This window comes from Corythoichthys intestinalis, chromosome 7, assembly GCF_030265065.1.
Source record: "Corythoichthys intestinalis isolate RoL2023-P3 chromosome 7, ASM3026506v1, whole genome shotgun sequence".
In the NCBI taxonomy this organism is placed as follows: domain Eukaryota; kingdom Metazoa; phylum Chordata; class Actinopteri; order Syngnathiformes; family Syngnathidae; genus Corythoichthys; species Corythoichthys intestinalis.
Window position 1 is genome coordinate 29,791,088 of NC_080401.1, and position 21,710 is coordinate 29,812,797.

The window sequence follows — 21,710 nt, forward strand, 5'->3', positions numbered from 1 at the left end:
GATCTTCTTAGTAATTCTTTTTATACAGTTTTATTCACCCACGAGATCCAACATTCAGTGTTTGAAAATTGAAAAAAAGGAGCTATTCTCTAAATTAATAAAAAGCATTCCATCCTCCTGTACCGTGATAAAGGGTTTCCAAGTCCGCTCCAAGTGTTTGAAAGGGTTGTCGACACTGTAACTAGCCATCTGAGACTCTGATGCATCCTGCTTCTTTTCTGCTGCAGTCTGGCGCCCTAGTTTTTGCACTCGGATATCCCAGAACTTTAAAGAACTTAAAAAAAAAAAAAAAAGGTATATATATTAATATTATTTCTTCATTATTACTACTACTTTTAATTATTACTACAAATATGAATTGAGCTGTATTGTTAAGACACCACATTGTTACACAGCCTTGATAGATTGAGATCAGTAAACTTATTAATTAAATTAAATCATATACATTAAAATGTATTTATTAATTCTGAGAAATTACTGACTTAAAAAATTGTGAATGACTTACCTGTCAGGGGAGCAGGTGATAAATTGAACGGAAATATTGCTTTGGTTCTCCACTGGAATGCCCTGAGCATTTACCTAAACCAATGTCAAGGAGAATGAAAAATTCAAAAAATATCTGTCAAACTGAAGACTTTGAGTTGATTATAGTAGCCTACAAGGATAATATAATGACATGCAAAATGGTTAATGTTCCTAAAGACCACTTCATGGGAATTGGTTGCCTGGCTCTGCCAGACTATTCTCCCTGTATTTTTCAAACACTGAGAGAAATAGTCTGGGAACCATCCCATTAACGGCCTTTCGAGGAGCTCCAAACTCAATCGACAAATCAGATTCGTTTATTTGCGTGACATGTTCTTCACGAGCAACGTCACTCTTGCGCGTCGAAAGTCGTCTCTTCAACAACACAGATGGTGAACGGGAGAGCCGAGAATATGTTCCAATCCACGGTAAAATCTGTTTTAAATTACCTAAAACACATCGACATGAGTCATTGACAACAGTCTGTCTCGCTCTAGCCATGTCGAATAAACTCCGCTCTCTTCGTATGTTTACTTCCACGCGCAAGTCCCTCGTCCTGCCCTCGCCATTTTACTAACGTCACGTCTGCCCGTCGCTGATTGGTCCACTCCGCTGTCTGTTTGCTGTGGCTTGCTCCGCCCTGGAAATTGTATCCGCGTGAATGGTGGCCAGACTCAGTAGCTGGAACAGCGGTGAGTCTGGTGTACCAGGCAAGGGAATTGGTGACTGACTTCATGATTTTAAAATTGTCCTACAACCCCAATTGCTTTAAAGTTGGGACATTGTGTTATACGTAAATAAAAACAGAATACAATGATTTGAAAATCATGTTTAACTTACAGTGGTATAAAAAAAAGTATCTGATCCTTTTGGAATTTCTCACATTCCTGCATAAAATCACCATCAAATGTGATTTGATCATTGTCAAAATAACACAGATGCAAAAACAGTGCTTTAACTAAAACCACCCAAACATTTATAAGTTTTCATATTTTAATGAGGATGGTATGCAAACAATGACAAAAAGGAGAAAAATAAGTAAATGGCTTTTTTGACAACATTTTTTAGACAGCAGTGGCTTCCTCTGTGGAGTACTCCTATGAACACCATTCTTGGCCATAGTTTTACATATAGTTTATGTGTGCACGGAGATACTGAACCGTGATTTCTGTAAGTCTTTAGCAGACACTCTAGGGTTCTTTTTACCTCTCTGAGTATTCTGCACTGAACTATTGGCGTCATCTTTGGTGGACGGCCACCCCTTGAGAGGGAAGCAAAATTGCCATACTCTCTCCATTTGTAGACAACTTCTCTGACTATTGATTGATGAACATCCAGACTTTTAAAGATGGTTTTGTATTCTTTCCCACCTTTATACAAATCAACAATCCTTGATCACAGGTCTTTAGACGGCTCTTCTGACCGAGCTATGATGCACATCAGACAATGCTTCTCATCAAGACAATTCTTACCAGGTGTGTGCAGGCAGGCAGGGCAGCTTTAAAGCACTCATTAGTGACTGGGCACACACCTGACTTAAATTTTTTGGTAAAAATTGGTTTCAATTGCTCTTTAAGTCCCCTTAGGCAGAGAGTACACTTACTTATTTCCCCCCCTTCTATCATTGTTTGCATGCTATCCTCAATGAAATATGAAAACTATTAATGTCTAGGTGGTTTTAGTTAAAGCAGACACTGTTTTTAAATCTGTGTGATTTTGACAAAGATCAGATCATATTTGATGGTGATTTTATGCAGGAATGTAAGAAATTTCAAAAGGTGCAGATACTTTTTCATACCACTGTAATGTTCAAACTAATAAACTTTGTTGTTTCTGGAAAATAATTGTCATGTAATTCCATTGATTAATTTATCCACAGAATTACAACCACACTACAGGAACATGGAATGACTCACTCGTCTTGTGAGCTTAAGTCAAAGATTCCAAAGCCAATGAGTACAGTGTCATGCTATGTCAAAATTTTACTGATTTGTTTTAGATTTGATTGTGCTATCCAGTATGCTCCTAAGCAGTGGGAAAGTTGGTAAATATTTCATCCTTGAGATCACGTCACATTTTGTTGTATGCACCCTCTTTTAATACGACCTAAATTTTTTGACCAACCCTCAATTTTGGACAGTTCCTGAATCTGGCCCGATTAAAACACTGCAATCATTATCTGTCAGGTTTGCCCATCCCTCAACTACACCTTTTCTCACATCTACATCTACCCGTTCTTTCAACAGTGACCTTAAATATGTATTTCCTTAATGTTACCTTATGAGTGACCCGTACCTCAAATGTCTGAGGCAGCCAGTGGACATCTGTAACTGGAGCCTTGTGGCTGAACTCCACACCTGACATTGCACTGTAGCGCACTAGCGGAGCTTTCCTGTGCTTGTCTTCGATGCCCTGTTATAGGATCACGGCAGGAGTGAATGGAGTTAAGTATTGGTCAAAATAAAGAGTTCTATCCTATATCAGTCATACCTATTCATTGACTTTTACCATTTGATTGCATTTTGTTAAAAAATATTGCATTCCATTTGGTAGGAATGGAAAATACTGATTCATTTGGTCGATAAGCATGCCACAGGTCTCCTTCAGAATCCTTAATAAAGAAATGCTACCTTGTTTATGCAACAAATGAATGGAAGGGTCTGATTGGATTGTGTGTTATCTTCAAGGACAAACTGTGGTGATAGATGGGGATGGAGGGGTTTCTGTAACAGCTGGAGGGTAAGAACTCGTGCTGTTGGCTCTGGGAAATGAAGAGCAAACAGTTGCAAAAAGAATGAAGACACAGAGGGAGGGAATAGGGAAGGCAAAAAAAAACAAAAAGTAAGGGAGAGGAATGGAGACAGCTGGCCAACTGTAGGGACAATAGAAATACACAAAGGAATTGGGGGCAGATGTCTCTTTAAATAAGGCTGCAGTCAAAGGTGATAGGGGAGGCCAAGTTTGTCTTTTTTTTGTTTGTTTGATGTGTTGGGGGAAAAAGTGCTATTTAATAGGCTGCCGCAATTTAATATCCTTTGGTGCTGCCTTTTTTTTTTTTTTTTTTTTTTTCCCGGTCTTAACTTGCTCCAAAGTAGCAGTGCGACAAGCATTAGATATTTTACCTCAATTTGCTGTGCTATTAGTCAAATAAAGATATTTTCATAAACATTCTCCTCACCTCATCGAAGATATTTTAAGACAACAATAGCAATTTTTCAATGTTATTCTGAACCATCATAATGGCCCATATTTTTTTGTCGCTTTCACCGAGGCTAATTTTTAAATTGTCTTCGACTCTAAAGCCTCTTAATTGTACTTAAGTAATTGTACTGAATTGTAGGCAAGTATATTTTCTTCTTGTGTGTGTGCATGTCATTCTTTACTTGAGACTATTGTTTCTTAAAGGGCCAAGAAAAGGCAATAAATTGCTTTTTACCAGCTAGGAAATAGTTTTGAGAATGTCTTTTTTTAGTCTTCTTTATGATTAATGTATAATGTCCATGTGGTGTCAGAGTTGTCGCTTGTTTTCCCTGTTTGATCTCGAATTGCACGGCCTCCAAACTGAACTGAATCGTAATCGAACCGTTATTACTTTAAATATATCGTTTTTGTATCAAATCGCAACCCTGTATCTAGATACATATGGAATTTACCTAATGCCAAACAAAGATTCTCATCTAAAAAAGTAGTACCAAAACAAGATGGTTTGGTAGCAATTAAGTTAGATTTTTCAAACAGGTTACCTGCATTAATAAAATGTTCATTAAGAGTATTACTCCATCTGGATTGCATCATGGTTAACAGACAAAGTGCCATGTAGTCCTATTTCCATGGCTCAGCAATTTACTGAATAATAGGGCATCTGGTAATCTGGGTGACAAACTTGTGAGTGTCAGTGTTCCGAAGATGCGTCAGATTATGAACATGCGCCACCTCTGTAAACTTGATTTCAGTTGGTTGATTACATTTGCTTTTAAATTTATATTTTGCGGCTGTGGCTCGTAGGCAGGTGGGCGGACGGGGCTGGGGGTGTGCGTGGGGTTGGTGGTGCTTCCCCTCTTGCCATCCCTGAAGGCTGGTTGATGGGTGGCCCGGGGGACCACCTGGATCCCAGGGGGACGCGATGGCTCCTTTGCTGGGCTGCGGGAGGAGGGATGGGTTGCGCTGAACCCCTGCAGGCCCTCCCTCCCCGGACTGGCTGGGTGGGGGCTGTGGCCCTGGGTTGGCGCCCGTGTGGCATCTCTGCTTGTCTGTGTGGCTGTCGCGTGCTTAGTGGGGCTCGCGTGCGGCTGGATGTGATAGGGCACGCTCAGGAGGGGGGTCCCGGTGCCGGGATTGGCGATGGGCCGGCATAGGGTCGGTCGCAAGCGGGTTTACACTCACAAGGGATTCACACGATTACTGTGTTCTAGATCACAGAGCTGATTTTAGCTTATAGACTCCCCCACCCCGTCCCCCTCTTTCCCTGGTCAACAGGCCCACAACATCGTGTCAACCTGAAATACATCTAGCTGACGATAGCACCAACATGTTAGTAGTTAGTGTAGACGTTCAATGTATTTCTTGTTGTTGTTTGTGTTTCTTTTCTTTCTTCTCTTGGGTTTCTTTTCTTCTGTTCCCCCATAACCCCTTCCTGTTCGCTGCTTTTTCATAATAAGTGAGGTATGTTGAATGATCACAATTGGAGTATGTCATACTCTCAATGTGAAACATTAATACTGTTCAGACCAACCGGGCACTTAGACTTCCATTCTCCGTGTCAAACAGCTGAACAGGACAGGTTAAAAAAAAATATATATATATATATATATATATATATATCTATTAGTAAAATATTTCATTAAAAAATACCCTTCCTGCAAAAAAAATCACAATATAAAAATTGCATTGTATGTCTACTTCGATATCCTTGAAACTTACATTTGTTTGATGATCTAAAAAATAAAGCGTGGAAACCATGCAAAAAAATAAAAATAAAAAAGGGGCAAATCATTTTTCACAGCTTACAGATTTACTTTTAGATTCATTTTGATTATTTTCTACAGCTAGATAGACAAATGTGGTTTGTTTGAGAGTAACTATTTAACAGTTGCATTGCCATCAACTAAAAGAGTCAGGACGACATCAAAACTAGATAACAGAATGTCGTCAGTTGTCAGAGCTGATGCACAACATCCATTGATAATCTAAGCAACCATACGTAGACTTCTTAACTGTATTGACGGGTCATTTCTGTCAGCCACTGCGCAATGCCTTCAAGTAGGGGGCTGTCCTACAGTCCGCTTCAGTTATTCATAGTTGGCTGCAACACATGCAGCGATCCAATGCCGGATTTAGGTTGAAAAAGTATGAAAGCTGTACCGCATACAAACAAGAAGGATTGTCTCAGAAGTGATTTGGTTCGAGGATTCAAGGTAATTATTATATTTTTCGTTCCATGCATGCATTTTGAAACGTGAAAAAAATCAATGGGAAAAATTATCCGCTACGGCATTGGCGTCATTCTTCGACATATTTACGTAAGATAAATGCTAACTGCCCGGTTTTTTACTCTTTTAACAAAGAATCGAGACTGTTTTACGTTCAAATCTATAAAGAATTCAGGGATTTAAGAATTTATTCACAAGAATTTTCACCAGAAAAGCCCTTTGTTGTGATAAGAGGGCTGCCACAATGGCTAAAAGACTAGCATCATTCTTCGACATAGTTACGTAAAATAAATGCGAACTTCGCATTTTTTTTTTTTTCTCTTTTAACAAAGAATCGAGACTGTTTTACGTTCATATCTATAAAGAATTCAGGGATTTATGCCATTATTTACAAGAATTTTCACCGGAAAAGCTCTGTTTACATATGGCGCCCGCCACATTGACTAACAGACTAGCATCGTACTTCGACATATTTACGTAAAATAAATGCTAACTGCATTTTTTTTTTGCTTTTAACCAAGAATCGAGACCTTTTTTACATCCATATCTATAAAGAATTCAGGGATTTAAGCATTTATTCAAAAGCATTTTCAACGAAAAAATCTCTTTTTCCGTGATTCCACTCGTCAGCTTTGACGGCCACGCCAACAATGCAGGCCCACTCCTAATCGGCCCCTCGGCCCGTGTCCCGTCAATATCATTATGAAGTCTATAAACCATACTTGAATAGGCCAATCTGAAATTATCTCTAGACCACAATTTTCACAATGTATGCAACTAAAATGTTATAACACACTACATTCAGAATGGTTTGTATCATTGTATCGAAATGGTGCTTGTTCAAGAGAGGATATTGGTATCTTACCAGCATGCCAGTTTTCACAGTTTCAGTATGTTTATGACCATGTTGGACAGGGTGTAAATGTACGGCGTGAGTAGATATTTCCCACAAAACGACCTAGGGCACATACAATGCCATGCCCATTATTTGGTGATCACCATGTCTGTCCAAAAAGAATGAGCAGCAGAACTGGATGAAAACACCGGGAAGGGTGTTCCAAGGTCAAAAGCTGTAGAACAGGCAACTAAGTAAAACACATTGTAAGTCAAAGTATGCACCTGGCCATTGATGCAGCCGCCAACAAGAATATTTGGATCGGAAGGGCAGAACTCAAACGCGAGTATTTCATCTGGGCATTCCAGCAGTACCTGCAACACGGACAAGCCATTAGTACAAAAATAATATAGAGCTGACAAGACATTTTCAAGAGAAGAATTAGATGCATTTATGTATGCTTGTCTGTGAAAAGTTCATTTTATAATCCACGAAATCAAGTGCATAAAAAAAACAACAACGTTATACCGTGGATAAGTCGCCATTGTTAGCTATTTATCAGCTATTCTAAGCCTTCTTAAAATTCACTAATGATAATAATAGCTGCTGAACTGGACAGGAAGACGTACTATTACTATTTTTACAGTTAAGAGAATATTGTGCTGATACAGTTTTATCCAGAAAATAAAAACCTTTCCACATAGATCAGAAAGACCGTCATCGAAAGGGATTGTATGGCATTGTTAGACCACCAGCTATTGATCAAAGTGTCTGTTTTCAGTCAATAATTGTTCTCAAATTTGGCACAAGAAATGTATATCTCCAGCTTGACATTATCCTCATGCATTCTTAATTAGTTTCTTTGCAAATAAATATTGTGTATGGAGCAATTTGTATATGATATCTTTAGAACTACAGTGGTACCTCTACATACAATATAATTTGTTCCAGGACCTGATTTGTAAGTCAAAATGGTCGTATGTCGAGCGGAGATTTTCCCATATGAATACCGTACATTATAACTCGATTAATTCCAAACACCCAAATACCTATGTTAAATCCTTCATAAATACTGCAGGTACAATTACAAATAGCAGTTACACATAGCAAAACAGATACATATTAAATATAAATCGGAATAATAATAACGTTAACAAATCGGGTTTTAATGTGGCAGTTGTGTTTTGCATGCTGTTCCTGAAAGCGCCATGTGACTGACGAATGAATGACGGATGTTCAGAAGAGAAGTTCAGAAGTTTTTATTTTTTCTTTTCATGTTCAGCTGTTGTTGGCGTCGGCTACGGCGGATAGTAGCCGTGCTGTATTGCACAAGTTCTGAAATATATGATTAAAAACCTGCTGAAGCTGCCGCTTTGTTGCCGATGTTACAATGTATAATAATAATAAATCGGAAATAAATCATTTTATATATATATATATATATATATATATATATATATGATATATACTGGGGCTGTCAAAATTATCGCGTTAACAGGCGTTAATTAATTTTTTAAATTAATCACGTTAAAATATTTGACGCAATTCACGCACATGCCCGGTCAGACAGATTTAAATGACAGTACAGTGAAATCACTTGTGTTTTATGGAGTTTTGCCGCCCTCTGCTGGCGCTTGGGTGCGACTGATTTTATAGGCTTCAGCACCCATGAGAATTGTGTAAGTAATTATTGACATCAACAATTGCGGGCTACTAGTTTATTTTTTGATTGAAAATTTTACAATTTTTTTTAAAACGAAAACATTAAGAGGGGTTTTAATATAAAATTTCTATAACTTGTACTAACATTTTTCTTTTAAGAACTACAAGTCTTTCTATCCATGGATCGCTCTAACAGAATATTAATAATGTTTATGCCATCTTGTTGATTTATTGTTATTGTTATAATAAACAAATACAGTCCTTATGTACCGTATGTTGAATGTATATATCCATCTTGTGTCTTATCTTTCCATTCCAACAATAATTTTATAGATGGTTTGAATTGCGATTAATTGCGATTAATTACGATTAATTAATTTTTAAGCTGTAATTAACTCGATTAAAAATTTTAATTGTTTGACAGTCCTAATATTATATATATATTATATTATATATATATATATATACATACATATATATATATACAGTGCCTTGCAAAAGTATTCGGCCCCCTTGAATCTTGCAACCTTTCGCCACATTTCAGGCTTCAAACATAGATATGAAATTTAATTTTTTTTGTCAAGAATCAACAACAAGTGGGACACAATCGTGAAGTAGAACAACATTTATTGGATAATTTAAACTTTTTTAACAAAGAAAAAACTGAAAAGTGGGGCGTGCAATATTATTCGGCCCCTTTACTTTCAGTGCAGCAAACTCACTCCAGAAGTTCAGTGAGGATCTCTGAATGATCCAATAATGTCCTAAATGACCGATGATGATAAATAGAATCCACCTGTGTGTAATCAAGTCTCCGTATAAATGCACCTGCTCTGTGATAGTCTCAGGGTTCTGTTTAAAGTGCAGAGAGCATTATGAAAACCAAGGAACACACCAGGCAGGTCTGAGATACTGTTGTGGAGAAGTTTAAAGCCGGATTTGGATACAAAAAGATTTCCCAAGCAAACATCTCAAGGAGCACTGTGCAAGCCATCATATTGAAATGGAAGGAGCATCAGACCACTGCAAATCTACCAAGACCCGGCCGTCCTTCCAAACTTTTTTCTCAAACAAGGAGAAAACTGATCAGAGATGCAGCCAAGAGGCCCATGATCACTCTGGATGAACTGCAGAGATCTACAGCTGAGGTGGGAGAGTCTGTCCATAGGACAACAATCAGTCATACACTGCACAAATCTGGCCTTTATGGAAGAGTGGCAAGAAGAAAGCCATTTCTCAAAGATATCCATAAAAAGTCTCGTTTAAAGTTTACCACAAGCCACCTGGGAGACACACCAAACATGTGGAAGAAGGTGCTCTGGTCAGATGAAACCAAAATTGGAACTTTTTGGCCACAACGCAAAACGATATGTTTGGCGTAAAAGCAACACAGCTCATCACCCTGAACATACCATCCCCACTGTCAAACATGGTGGTGGCAGCATCATGGTTTGGGCCTGCTTATCTTCAGCAGGGACAGGGAAGATGGTTAAAATTGACGGGAAGATGGATGCAGCCAAATACAGGAACATTCTGGAAGAAAACCTGTTGGTATCTGCACAAGACCTGAGACTGGGACGGAGATTTATCTTCCAACAGGACAATGATCCAAAACATAAAGCCAAATCTACAATGGAATGGTTCAAAAATAAACGTATCCAGGTGTTAGAATGGCCAAGTCAAAGTCCAGACCTGAATCCAATCGAGAATCTGTGGAAAGAGCTGAAGACTGCTGTTCACAAACACTCTCCATCCAACCTCACTGAGCTCGAGCTGTTTTGCAAGGAAGAATGGGCAAGAATGTCAGTCTCTCGATGTACAAAACTGATAGAAACATACCCCAAGCGACTTGCAGCTGTAATTGGAGCAAAAGGTGGCGCTACAAAGTATTAATGCAAGGGGGCCGAATAATATTGCACGCCCCACTTTTCAGTTTTTTATTTGTTAAAAAAGTTTAAATTATCCAATAAATTTTGTTCCACTTCACGATTGTGTCCCACTTGTTGTTGATTCTTGACAAAAAAATTAAAATTTTATATCTTTATGTTTGAAGCCTGAAATGTGGCGAAAGGTTGCAAGGTTCAAGGGGGCCGAATACTTTTGCAAGGCACTGTATATATATATATATATATATATATATATATATATATATATATATATATATATATACTGGACTGTCTCAGGAAATTAGAATACACAATATTCTAATTTTCTGAGACAGTCCTGTATATTGTTCTATGTAAAGGACGTCAGCCAAGGTCGGCCCCCCACATTTTTACCACGCCAAATCTGGTCCCCTTTGCAAAAAGTTTGGACACCCCTGCTTTAAATGGTGGACAGGACTGTCTCAGAAAATTAGAATATTGTGTATTCTAATTTTCTGAGACAGTCCAGTATATATATACTGTATATACTGTATGTATGTATATAATCGTTTTCATTGTCACCTTAAGTTATAAAGACTGGTGAACAGATGTCGGCGGAGATTAATTTTAATGGTAAGCGTCACCTTTTTCCTTTTTCACCACCTGCACTAACCTTCTTAGGACCCATGTTGATTTCTCTAACAAAAAAAAAATCAGTTGTGCTGGCGTCTTGAGGGAAAACAATGAAAAACTGTGACGCTGTTGTAAATCATCGTATTTCGAGCATATCGTCATATGTCAAGACAAATGACGACTCAACTTTTACGTCAGATGTAGAAAGGATTGTATGTCAATGCGTTCATATGTTGAGGTACCACTGCATTGGTCTATGCATCAGAATATTAAGAATACGGCACCTTGGCATGAGTAGGATCAGAGAAGGAATAAAAAACGATGAGCGGCCCAGTGGACCCGATGGACTGCTGCGTCTTCTTTTCTGTCATAGCCACAGCAATCACACCTTGAAGAGCAATTTAACACATTTAATGTACCCATATAAACATTAGACAAAGAAAAAAGCTCACTATAGAGTAGGAGAGTGCAAATAGCCCGTGTCATAAGAAACGGGCGCAACCGATTCATACAATCTGATGGTTTTGATTCCACATCCGTCTTTTTATCTAGTATTCCTGACTCACCATAAAACGAGGCAGATACAGTGTAATTGATGGCCCTATATGAATATAACTTGGCACATACACTCTGAAACATACAGAAAGTGATAACATCTATATGCAGTACTATGCTAGTATCTATATGTTTATACGCCACATCATCATTACAAAATATTGTTAAAGTTTATGTCTTGTAAGCTAGATTTGGTAAAATCACTTCCTAACATTTGAAACTACAGTATTGGGGGAAAATAGATGCCTAATTGAGAGAACTTTACTGTTGATGGTGGGATGCCAGTGCATGCAGCTGATTTCCATGTCCTGAGAGTAAGTTGGATCAGAAAAGGCCTGATTCAGCATCAAAACATCTGACACCTTCCCAGACCAGTCTAAATCATCGGTTTCTGTTCCCAGTGCCATCCAGTCATCTTTGAACACATTCATAATCTCCTCTTGCTGAAGGGCATGCAGTACCCTACAAAAAGAACTTGTTTTTAGCAATTATAAATTGTTGTACATCAACAAAACAATCTTCTACAGAAAAAAAACAAGACATACAAACTAAAACTGCATACATTCTGTGAATGTAAAGATTTGGTGATGATTCTCATGTGGATTCAGCAGAGACATTCAGGCATCCTATGAGTTGCTTCTTAACTGCTTTGCTCCCAAAACCGTAAATATACGTTCTATTTTCAATTGTTTCAGTGTCCCAAAGACGTATTTATACGTATTTTATGTTTTTTTTCACAAGCGACATCTCTAGGTTCTGATGCAACTTAGCTCCAAAGCACAATGCACAAATTCATTTTAAAGCAATAAAACTGGCCACTGGAGGGCAGTAGCGCATTTGGTAAGACCCGCAACCCGATTCAACAGAACGAATGGCCGGGCTGCACGGGGGTGCCGGCGGAAGACGACCAAATAGACGTCCAGAATGCCAGGTGGCGGACGACCGAGGAGAACAACCGGGAGGACGCCCGGGATGCCAGGCGTTGGACGACCAAGCAGAACGACCGGGACCACCAGTGCAGCGGACGATGCCGTAGAGTCCGTCCTGCTCGCCGAGCAGAGCCCGCCCCACTGTGCTAGGCCGCTCGCGTCCCCCGCACCCTCCAGTGTCCCGCGACTCAGCCGGAAACACGAACGGCCAACCCAGTTCCCCCCCAGGAACACAAGTTCCCCAGGCGAACTCCGCCATGAGACAGTGGTCACCACAAAAGAAAGACAAAAAAAAAATCCATCTTGATGAGACAGGCAGCGATGAGGGAAAAGTTTACCACAGCTGTCGCGGCCACAACAGCGTCATCTCTCAGTTCAATAGTTTAGTTATGTGTAAGTAAATTGTTCCTTTGCTATCAAAAGCTCTATTTGTCTTCTTGTTTATGTTATTTTGTAGCAGGAAAACATTCAGATGTTTGGGATGTCACAAAGCAAAAAATAGCTGTGTTAAAGTCAAAGATATGTTTAAATGTATGCTTTTTCAAAAAGCTCAATTTCTCTGTTTTTTCCTCAGAAATTGGAAAATTGCTCAAAGTAAGCTATTTTCTAATGCTGATTTCTGAAGAATGGAAAAAGATATGAACTTTTTTTTCTCCTACTGAAAGAAGAGCGTAATCTTTCTTTTGGTGGGTTCCATGTTTATATCGCAATAGAACAAAATTTTCTGTGGGCCATGCAAAATCAGTCAAAATCCAGTAAAACGGCCGGGAGCGAAGGGGGTTGCACCCATGAAAATGGCTGGGAGTGAATGAGTTAAGCGATACAAAATTGCAGTATACTAAACAGCCCTCTTTATTACCTGTTTGTCACAGAATTACAGAAATCACTTAGGCTTGGCCTCGGGGCCGTCTCTTCCTCTTTGCTTAATACTCCTGGGGTGTACTGTGTACAGTTATTTCTCATAAACTTCCTGTAATGCAAATGAAAATGATTATTTTATGTGTATTCAAGGACCATAAAATGTGTAATTTGACTGCATGTGCTCATTTGCTGTATTTGTACCACTGTGTCTGGGCACTGCTGCTCTGGAGTAATGGAATAGCCTGCACGCTGCAATCCCTCTCTAACAGCTTAATGTTGAATCGCCTGTCTTGGTAGGACGCACATTCCACGCAGCCATCTTTGGCATCCATAACATTCCGGTCCGAAAGAGACACTGGTTTCCCAAACTTTGTCCGAACTCTGGAGAACTTGTACTTTAGCTAATTGGGGAGAAAGAGGAAAAAAGGTGACCTAAATAACAGAAAAAAAATCTCCAGTTGATCAATTTTTTAAACATTGGAACCTTTCCTCTTGTCTCTTTCATAGTTTCTTCTTCAATTTCTTTTTCACTTCCAAGAGATATCCATTCCCTTGGTTCTGGAGTCTTGATTTCCTCTATTACATTTTCTTTAGATTCGGTTTCAGGAGGCTAGAGAATTAACATACAAGACAGAACAATTTAAACGTACATACCTCACCTGCAGACATGTAATAATAACATGTGTTACAAGAGATGTGTCAAATGATACCATTTAATTCTCGCTAATATTCAACTGACACACTTAAATGAGTAGTCATGAAAACGATTTTTTTTTTTTTTTGTTAGAGAGAAGTTCTAATTTAAAAAGTAGAAATGTATAGTGAGTATTTCTAAAATTAAGTTTAATTTATTGATAAGCTTAAGAGTGCAATAATGCCAGATACACCTTTCTCTGGTGTTGGTAGGGGGCAATTTTCTGTTCACCCACAGTCACAAGTTTTGAAACGTTTCACCATTCAGTTAAGTTAGTAAGAGTCTCAAAACTTTTGACCAAGGGTGTAGTTCTGTATAAAGGCAAATTACAAATAAAAATCTTGACAAATTGTTATATACAATAGTTTAATTATCTAAATCCAGGTATTTTATCTTCTTCCGCTGTAAGAATACAATTATATGAAACAGATCTTTTTTTTTTAATTGCAACACTAAATTTTATGTCTATGTGGATGCCACATATTATATTTAGAATGCTGCAGCATGAAGCAAAACATGAGAAAAACAAAAAACTTTCCACCAATGCATCTTTACTTACATTGAGGATTCTTTCCTTCACCTCTGGTGTTACAACCAGATAAAACAATTGGCCGTAGGTGAAGTCCCTATCATAAACGAGCAAAAGCTCACTTTCTGGATAATCCTGTAAACAGAATGGAAAGTAAACCCCATTATAATTCTAAGACAGCAGTGCAGAACTCCAGTGCGGAATTTCTAGGTTATGCCTAAGAAACTAGAGTGTAGTTCAAATTGTTCACAAATGAAGCAATTATGAATATAAAATTAGCCTGCCTTCTGCAAACACTTGTCATGATCAATTTTCAGTATTTTAACATTTGTGCTCAAAGAAAATGCAAAAAAAGAAGAAAAAACATCATATGCAGTACGCACTCACTTGAGTCATTCCCATTTGCATATTCTGTATATGCATTTTGATAAATGAAATAAAATTGTGTTTTGCAGCTCAGCTGTGTGCATCGTCAGAGTGTCTTCAGGCTATTGTCCAAGTGATCCATTGTACAATAAGATAAGCCTCACCAGAATAAGCTGCTTCACAGGGCTGAAATCTGACACTGCTGCTTTTGTCTTCATGTCCTCTAAGATGTCATCTTTTTGCAGCAGCTTGTAGGGGTTCTCCACTGTGACATCCTCATCAGCAACGCAACCAAAATGCTCCTGAGTGGCAGATGTCAGGACCATGGGGATGATGCCCTCGGGGGGACCTTGAAGAAAGTTCAGTCGCATCTTAAGAGGCTTGAAACGATGTTTGTCATGTAACACTAGTTAATCTAGTTTAGCAGTTTTCTTGATTGCAATCCTGGGCTGAAAAACACACGTTGAACTGAAGAGATTTTATGTAAATGCAGGGGTGTCAAACATTTTTGTAGCAGGCCAAATCATAGTTATGAGTACCCTTGATGTGCCATTAGGACTGTGAACATGTATAAATATACAACCACTTCACATTATTACAGAGACACAAACCGTGAATGATACCTGGCTTGGCATTTAGAAACCAGGAAAAAGATTTTGTCAACAATAATATCATTGATTGATAACAACAAACACTTGCAATGCCTTGACATCTTAAAAAGCGAGGACAATCGGCAATTTTGGTGTTTAAGCAAGAAAAAAAAAGATGTACATTATTTGCTTTTGCAGGCCACACAAATGTGATGGGGCAGATTTGGTCCCTAGGCCTTGAGTTTGACACCTGCGATGTAGAGCCAACAGACTACAAGTTCTGATAAAATATACATCAATGCCTCTAAAGGCTATCTTTACAGCAACAGTGGATGAAAACAAATCATTGTAATTAGCCTGTATGGTGTTATAACCCCTTGAGACGTATATTTCTCTGCAAACAAGCAAAAAAAAGAATCTCAATTAAAATATAAAAAAGTGTCTCAAAGTTCACCACATGAGTTTTTTTCCCCCGTTTTTTTTAAATAATATCTGTCCAGAGGCATGTTTTTCCCGAAAACAAGAGTTCAGTAAACATGGTGCTGCATAATGACAATTTTCATCCTGCCTGTGGTCGCACTCTTCAAAGCCTTCCCACAGGGTTTCAGAAAGGATGCAGAGAATGCTGGAGTACAGCTTAAGTAAACCCACTTCCCAGCTGGGTGTGTCAACCTTCCCACTAGACTCATTCAGACCTCACATCAAATCATTGTAGTGGAAATTCACACCCATCATCTAACTATGTTAAGTGTCAGCTGTGGTCACTTTATCAGTACGAAATATTTGCCTGAGAGATTAAGTACGTGTGATGTGTAATGTCCCAGAACCTTGAAGTAAATTGGTGCATTTGTGTATACTGCATTAACTGTGTACTGCTAAAGAAGAGAATTATAATTTTTTATTATTTTTTTTTTTTTAGGGAGGGTAAAGTCGTGTTTAATCCTACTAACTAAAACTAACTTTAACCTGCAATTTACAATATGTATCATTAATCATAGAACATGTTTGTTTGTGTTTATTTATTTAAACTCCATTGTAGTCTCCAAATGTTTTTTCATTCAACTAAACTTAGTTTGGGAATTAAAATATTTGACATTTAAATTTATATATCATATTGGCCCGAATATGAGACGGTGTTTTTTGCATTGATATAAGACTGAAAAAGTGGGGGTCGTCTTACAGTGCCCTCCATAATAATTGGCACCCCTGGTTAAGATGTTGAAGCCTGGGCTTGAGCTTGATTGAGCTTTTAGGCTTTTTGGCAACAAACACTCTAAGTGGGTCTGGCGTGCCACGAAAGATGCGCATGCTGAAAAGCACCTCATACCCACTGTGAAGTATGGGGGTGGGTCAGTGATGCTGTGGGGCTGTTTCGCTTCCAAATGCCCTGGGAACCTTGTTAGGCTGCATGACATCATGAATGCTTTGAAATACCAGGACATTTTAAATCAACATCTGTTGCTGGGTGAGCTGAGGAGAGGACCCAGGTCTCTGGATGATTTATAGAGATTCTGCAAAGAGGAATGGCTGAAGATCCCTCTTTCTGTCTTTTCCCATCTTGTGAAACATTATAGGAGAAGATGAGGTGCTGTTTTGTTGGCAAAACACCAGGGGTGCTAATATTTGTGACACACATTATTTGACGTCAAATAATTCTTTCTTTATGTGGGATTTTTTCCCCACTGAATAAATGCATTTGTATTGAAGGTTGGATTTTTCTCTTTTTTCCATTAAGGTCCCATATTATTTGGAAAATTTATATATATATATATATATATATATATATATATATATATATATATATATATATTAGGGCTGTCAAAATTATCGCGTTAACGGGCAGTAATTAATTTTTTCAATTAATCACGTTAAAATATTTGACGCAATTAACGCACATGTCCCGCTCAGACAGTATTCTGCCTTTTGGTAAGTTTTACAGCAAGGCTTTTTGTGCTAACAGCAAACTCTTGTGGTCGCTTTGCGACATGGTTTATTGTGGTCTTGCCAGTTCAGTATGGCTGCACAATGTCTCCGGCTGATGCCTACGTTGTAATGTTGTGCTTAAACATGATTACATTGATTTAAATTCGATTTTTATGATCTTCATGTGATGTAAAGCACTTTGAATTGCCTTGTGTTGAATTGTGCTATATAAATAAAATTGCCTTGCCTTGCCTTGCCTTGCCATACATAATCCTTGGACAAGATTTGTCCGTAAGTATGGTTGTTGTAATGAATGTACATATATTGTTAGAAAGCAAAATGTTATATTTTTATTATGAGACGCTTTTTGTTTATGTTTAGTGAACCTGTATAGCGTGCAAAGCTAACGTTGTTGCTAATGCAATGCTTGTGTACTTTTTTTTTTGTAGTTTTACGACGGTCTAAAGAGGACAATGGTTTGAGGCCATTTTATTAATAAATCAGATGAAAAAGGAAGAAGTCTGATTATTAAGGCGTCGTTCACTAGCTGTCTAGCTTTGGAAAAAGTAGACGCTTCGGAGTGAGGACAGCATAGACAGATTTAAATGAAAGTGAAATGCCCACTACAGTCCTTATGTACTGTATGTTGAATGTATATATCCATCTTGTGTCTTATCTTTCCATTCCAACAATTTATTTTACAGAACATATATATAATTTACAGAAAAATATGGCATATTTTATAGATGGTTTGACTTGCGATTAATTGCGATTAATTACGATTAATTAATTTTAAAGCTGTAATTAACTCGATTAAAAATTTTAATCGTTTGACAGCCCTAATATATATATATTAGAAGCTAAAAAACACATCTTAACCAGGGGTGCCAATAATTGTGGAGGGCACTGTATATTCGCGGTCTAGACCTTATACCCATTCACGACGCTAGATGGCGCCAGATATCATTGAAGCGATGTTCTGTCATGACAGATCTCAGGTACTCTCAAGTTTAACCAGTTTGCTTTATTTTATTGCAATGTTTTTCCTTATTCAGATTTGTTTCAAGACTACAGTTACAGTTAGACTTCACTTTGATGGTTAATGCAGTTATTGCAATTTTGTTGTTTTATCACAATAGATTGGTTTATTTACATTTCAAAAACCAGAAGCCATGCCTTGCCATGATTTTCCTCCTGTCGACCCTAAACACCTGGGGTGTCAGCTACATTTACCCCAATTTAATCTCAAAGTCTAAATAGTAAACCTTCACGCTTATACTGTTTCAAAACTTGTTTCAAATCATATGAGAAGTCTCAATAACAAAACAAAAACAAACATAAATGCGGTTTTAGCATATCAAAATCTGTTTTCATTTACAACTGCAATTTACAGATAACAATAGCTCTATACTTATAGAGTGTGTACATTTTACAAAACTACACAAATTTCTCAACTAGAAAAGAAAAAACAAACTACATAAATGTACACCTCCACCAGAAAATCTTAAAGCGTACCTACGGTGGTAAGCTGAACAACAACAAAAAATGGTACTCAGAGTAAAATTGAGCATTGTGATGAATATCTAGTGTTATAATATTGGTCTCCAGTCTTGTATTTGAAAAAGTTATCCCCCTTGTTAATGTTCCTGTGCACAACAATATTTTCTCCTTTTTTGTCAGCGACAGGTGGAGTCCTGACATGGCGCCATTTAGAGGTAAAGCTGCCACCCATAAAAATGTCCCGGCATGCATAGGATTCTGAGCTATCATTGCGGAATGCAAAACATATGGATGTCTCAATTTTTTTTTTTTAAAAAAAAGTATATGCACTACTTTTGCATGCCTAAACCTGTTAACCCAGTACATTCTTTTGATAGCGGAAAATATGACAAACTAAATGATCCAGTGTATTACTCAATATCAACTGGTGGATGCAAGGCAAGCCCAGTCAACGATGTGGCATCACATCCATTCCTAATATTGCGGCATGCATCGACATTAACCAGGCAGATCATTTTTGACCACAGTAGGTATGCTTTAACCTAAATTTACTGATAAAACAAAACACAGACAACGCCATTCGTGTTATATGTACAGTAGATCGCGACATGAAGCACTCAACTACCATTCACTGAAGCGTTTGAATAAACATAACTTAACACATTTGACCATGAAACCAGTTAACAATATTATATAATACTTACAGACATATAATTTTGAGTTTTAAAACATGTATGTTTGAAATGAACTAAAAAATGCCTGGCATGCAAAACACCCCCCACACGCCTGTTTTGCTCCAAGGGCTTCTGGTTTGACTCCCTTGCTCTACCCCAATTTTTGCAACTGCGTCAAGATACATACACTACATTCTTGTTGGTGACCTATATTTGAAAAAAAGCAAATTTGACTGATAATGACAATAGAACTGCATGTGCCAAGCAGCGAGCAACCCTAAGCAGGCCTATACGTTGTAGTTTACACAAAAATATGTAGACTACCGTGTTTTTGTTTTATTGTATGTCCATGCCAAATGAACAGAAGTATTAAGACACAAATCTTTATCCACTCATCAACGAGAGCTGGGCTGCTTGCTTGGCCAGTCTGAGGCTCCTCTTAATAGTAATAGAAGGGGCATTACTAGGTTTTAAGAAATGGGGCTTAGCCCCCAGGAGATGACCAGGATGTAAGTGAACGTAGCATACAAACACAAAACTTCACAAACAGCTAACAAAGACTGATAATTTATTCATTGTCATTATTGTTGTTTTTGTCTATTTTTTAATACAGCAGAACAACAGTAAAAATGGCTACAATTGCAAGTTACTTGGGAGATGGAAGCATCAAAGAATGCCATCTGTTTTTAGGGTGGCAAATTGATCTATCACTCCGCTCTGACTCCTGCAGGTCATATTATTAGTGTATTATTATGACTATTCACGAATGATAATCATATGTGAATGAGCTCAGCTCCTGTACTCATCTATACGTAAAGTGAAAAACACAGCTCATACTCCAGAAGGAAGTCACCCCAAAGATAGTGGTGAAACGAGTGCAATGTTAACTCTATAAACAACCAGGATTTTCATAATGCAGCTGCTAAGTAGCAGCGTTATTTTAATAGCTGGGATGCAACTTTTGACCGTAAAAGAACAAAGGTAAGACGTGCGCAGAGATTGTTGGTGGTTTTCATTTGTTAAATACGTAGCATTTGGTTTATTAATTACATCAGACTTTCTGCTGTTAGGTGGCGGGATGGAGCTAATTAGCTGTTACTACCAGCAGTGATAAATACGCACTTTCTTGGAAAACCTTCTTATGTCCATCCTTCATCCATCTACTCATGCTCTGTCAGCTGTCAAAATCAGACAACTCCCATTTCATTCAACCAAATTGAAGAAACATGCCCCTTTACATCCTCAGTAACAGTAACAGCGTTACAAAGATGGGAAAAGTAATTAATTATATTAGTCACTACTGAAAAAAAAAAAAGCAAAACTCTGTTATTCTCTAACGCTGGCCCGGTGCAAACTTCGAGCAAGGTCACAGGGATAGCGCGCAGTGGATTTTCAGCGATGTGGGCGTTCTCTATATGAACAAATGAAATTGATTGGATAATTACGCTCTGAAGGGGCTCTCTACATTACTAAGTGAGGGGAAACTGACAGATTTATGGTCATGTTTAAGTTAATAAAGATAGGTTATGTGATTATTGATTTAAACTAATATTTAAACTAACATTTGTTTGTAATTTTTTTTTTTTTTTTTTTTTTTTTTTTTTAAGAAATAGGCCTAGCGATGCCACTGAGTAATAGAACACATTTTAGACATTTCTTTGTTCCAATTTTGCGGAACTGTGTCATGACATTATACAAGTAAGAACTGTTGACTATCTTAAGTACTAAGACTGTTCTACATTTACGTTTCGCGACAATTATATTTTTATTATACTGTACTGCATTTGATTACATGACATTACTTTACATTACGTTACACCCACCTGGACCATTGCTGTCTGCACTGTCTTCGACTGAGCTTGGCATGCCTGCTCACGAAATGATCGAGACTCTGGGACAATAAACAATTATATAAATAGATGAATCCCATTGCTATCATCTTTCAGTGAATGCACGACAGAATAGATAAATACAAATTACATTTTTAAAACCATATTTTGTAATGCTTGGAGTACCCGTGAGGATATGTACTGTTGTTTTTATGCAAACAGTGACATCTTTCGGTGAAAATATTACACAGCGCAGTACCTTATCCGTAGCCTAAATGTAAATGAAAAACAAAACATTCATTCATTCAAAA

General features: G+C 37.9%; 1 protein-coding gene across 9 annotated transcripts in view; it reads right to left on the bottom strand.

Annotated features, from left to right (window-relative positions):
• The window catches only part of dnai3 (dynein axonemal intermediate chain 3), a 52,538-nt gene that overhangs the window by 30,022 nt on the left and 806 nt on the right, over nt 1–21,710 (bottom strand). For 3 of the 9 annotated variants that reach the window (XR_009063865.1, XM_057841328.1, XM_057841327.1), the window contains exons 2-14: nt 21,394–21,670; nt 15,048–15,232; nt 14,548–14,652; nt 13,779–13,904; nt 13,496–13,695; nt 13,293–13,403; nt 11,770–11,966; nt 11,234–11,337; nt 7,074–7,163; nt 6,820–6,912; nt 2,821–2,937; nt 506–579; nt 124–274 (exon numbers count right to left, since the gene is read on the bottom strand). Coding sequence is in view for 8 of the 9 variants with exons in the window: in XM_057841328.1 (XP_057697311.1) it covers nt 124–274; nt 506–579; nt 2,821–2,937; nt 6,820–6,912; nt 7,074–7,163; nt 11,234–11,337; nt 11,770–11,966; nt 13,293–13,403; nt 13,496–13,695; nt 13,779–13,904; nt 14,548–14,652; nt 15,048–15,232; nt 21,394–21,436 (1,596 nt within the window). In the remaining variant the exon portion in view is untranslated. The remainder of the gene's footprint in view (nt 1–123; nt 275–505; nt 580–2,820; nt 2,938–6,819; nt 6,913–7,073; nt 7,164–11,233; nt 11,338–11,769; nt 11,967–13,292; nt 13,404–13,495; nt 13,696–13,778; nt 13,905–14,547; nt 14,653–15,047; nt 15,233–21,393; nt 21,671–21,710) is intronic. The other 6 variants (XM_057841325.1, XM_057841324.1, XM_057841326.1 and 3 more) reach the window with 6 other exon arrangements.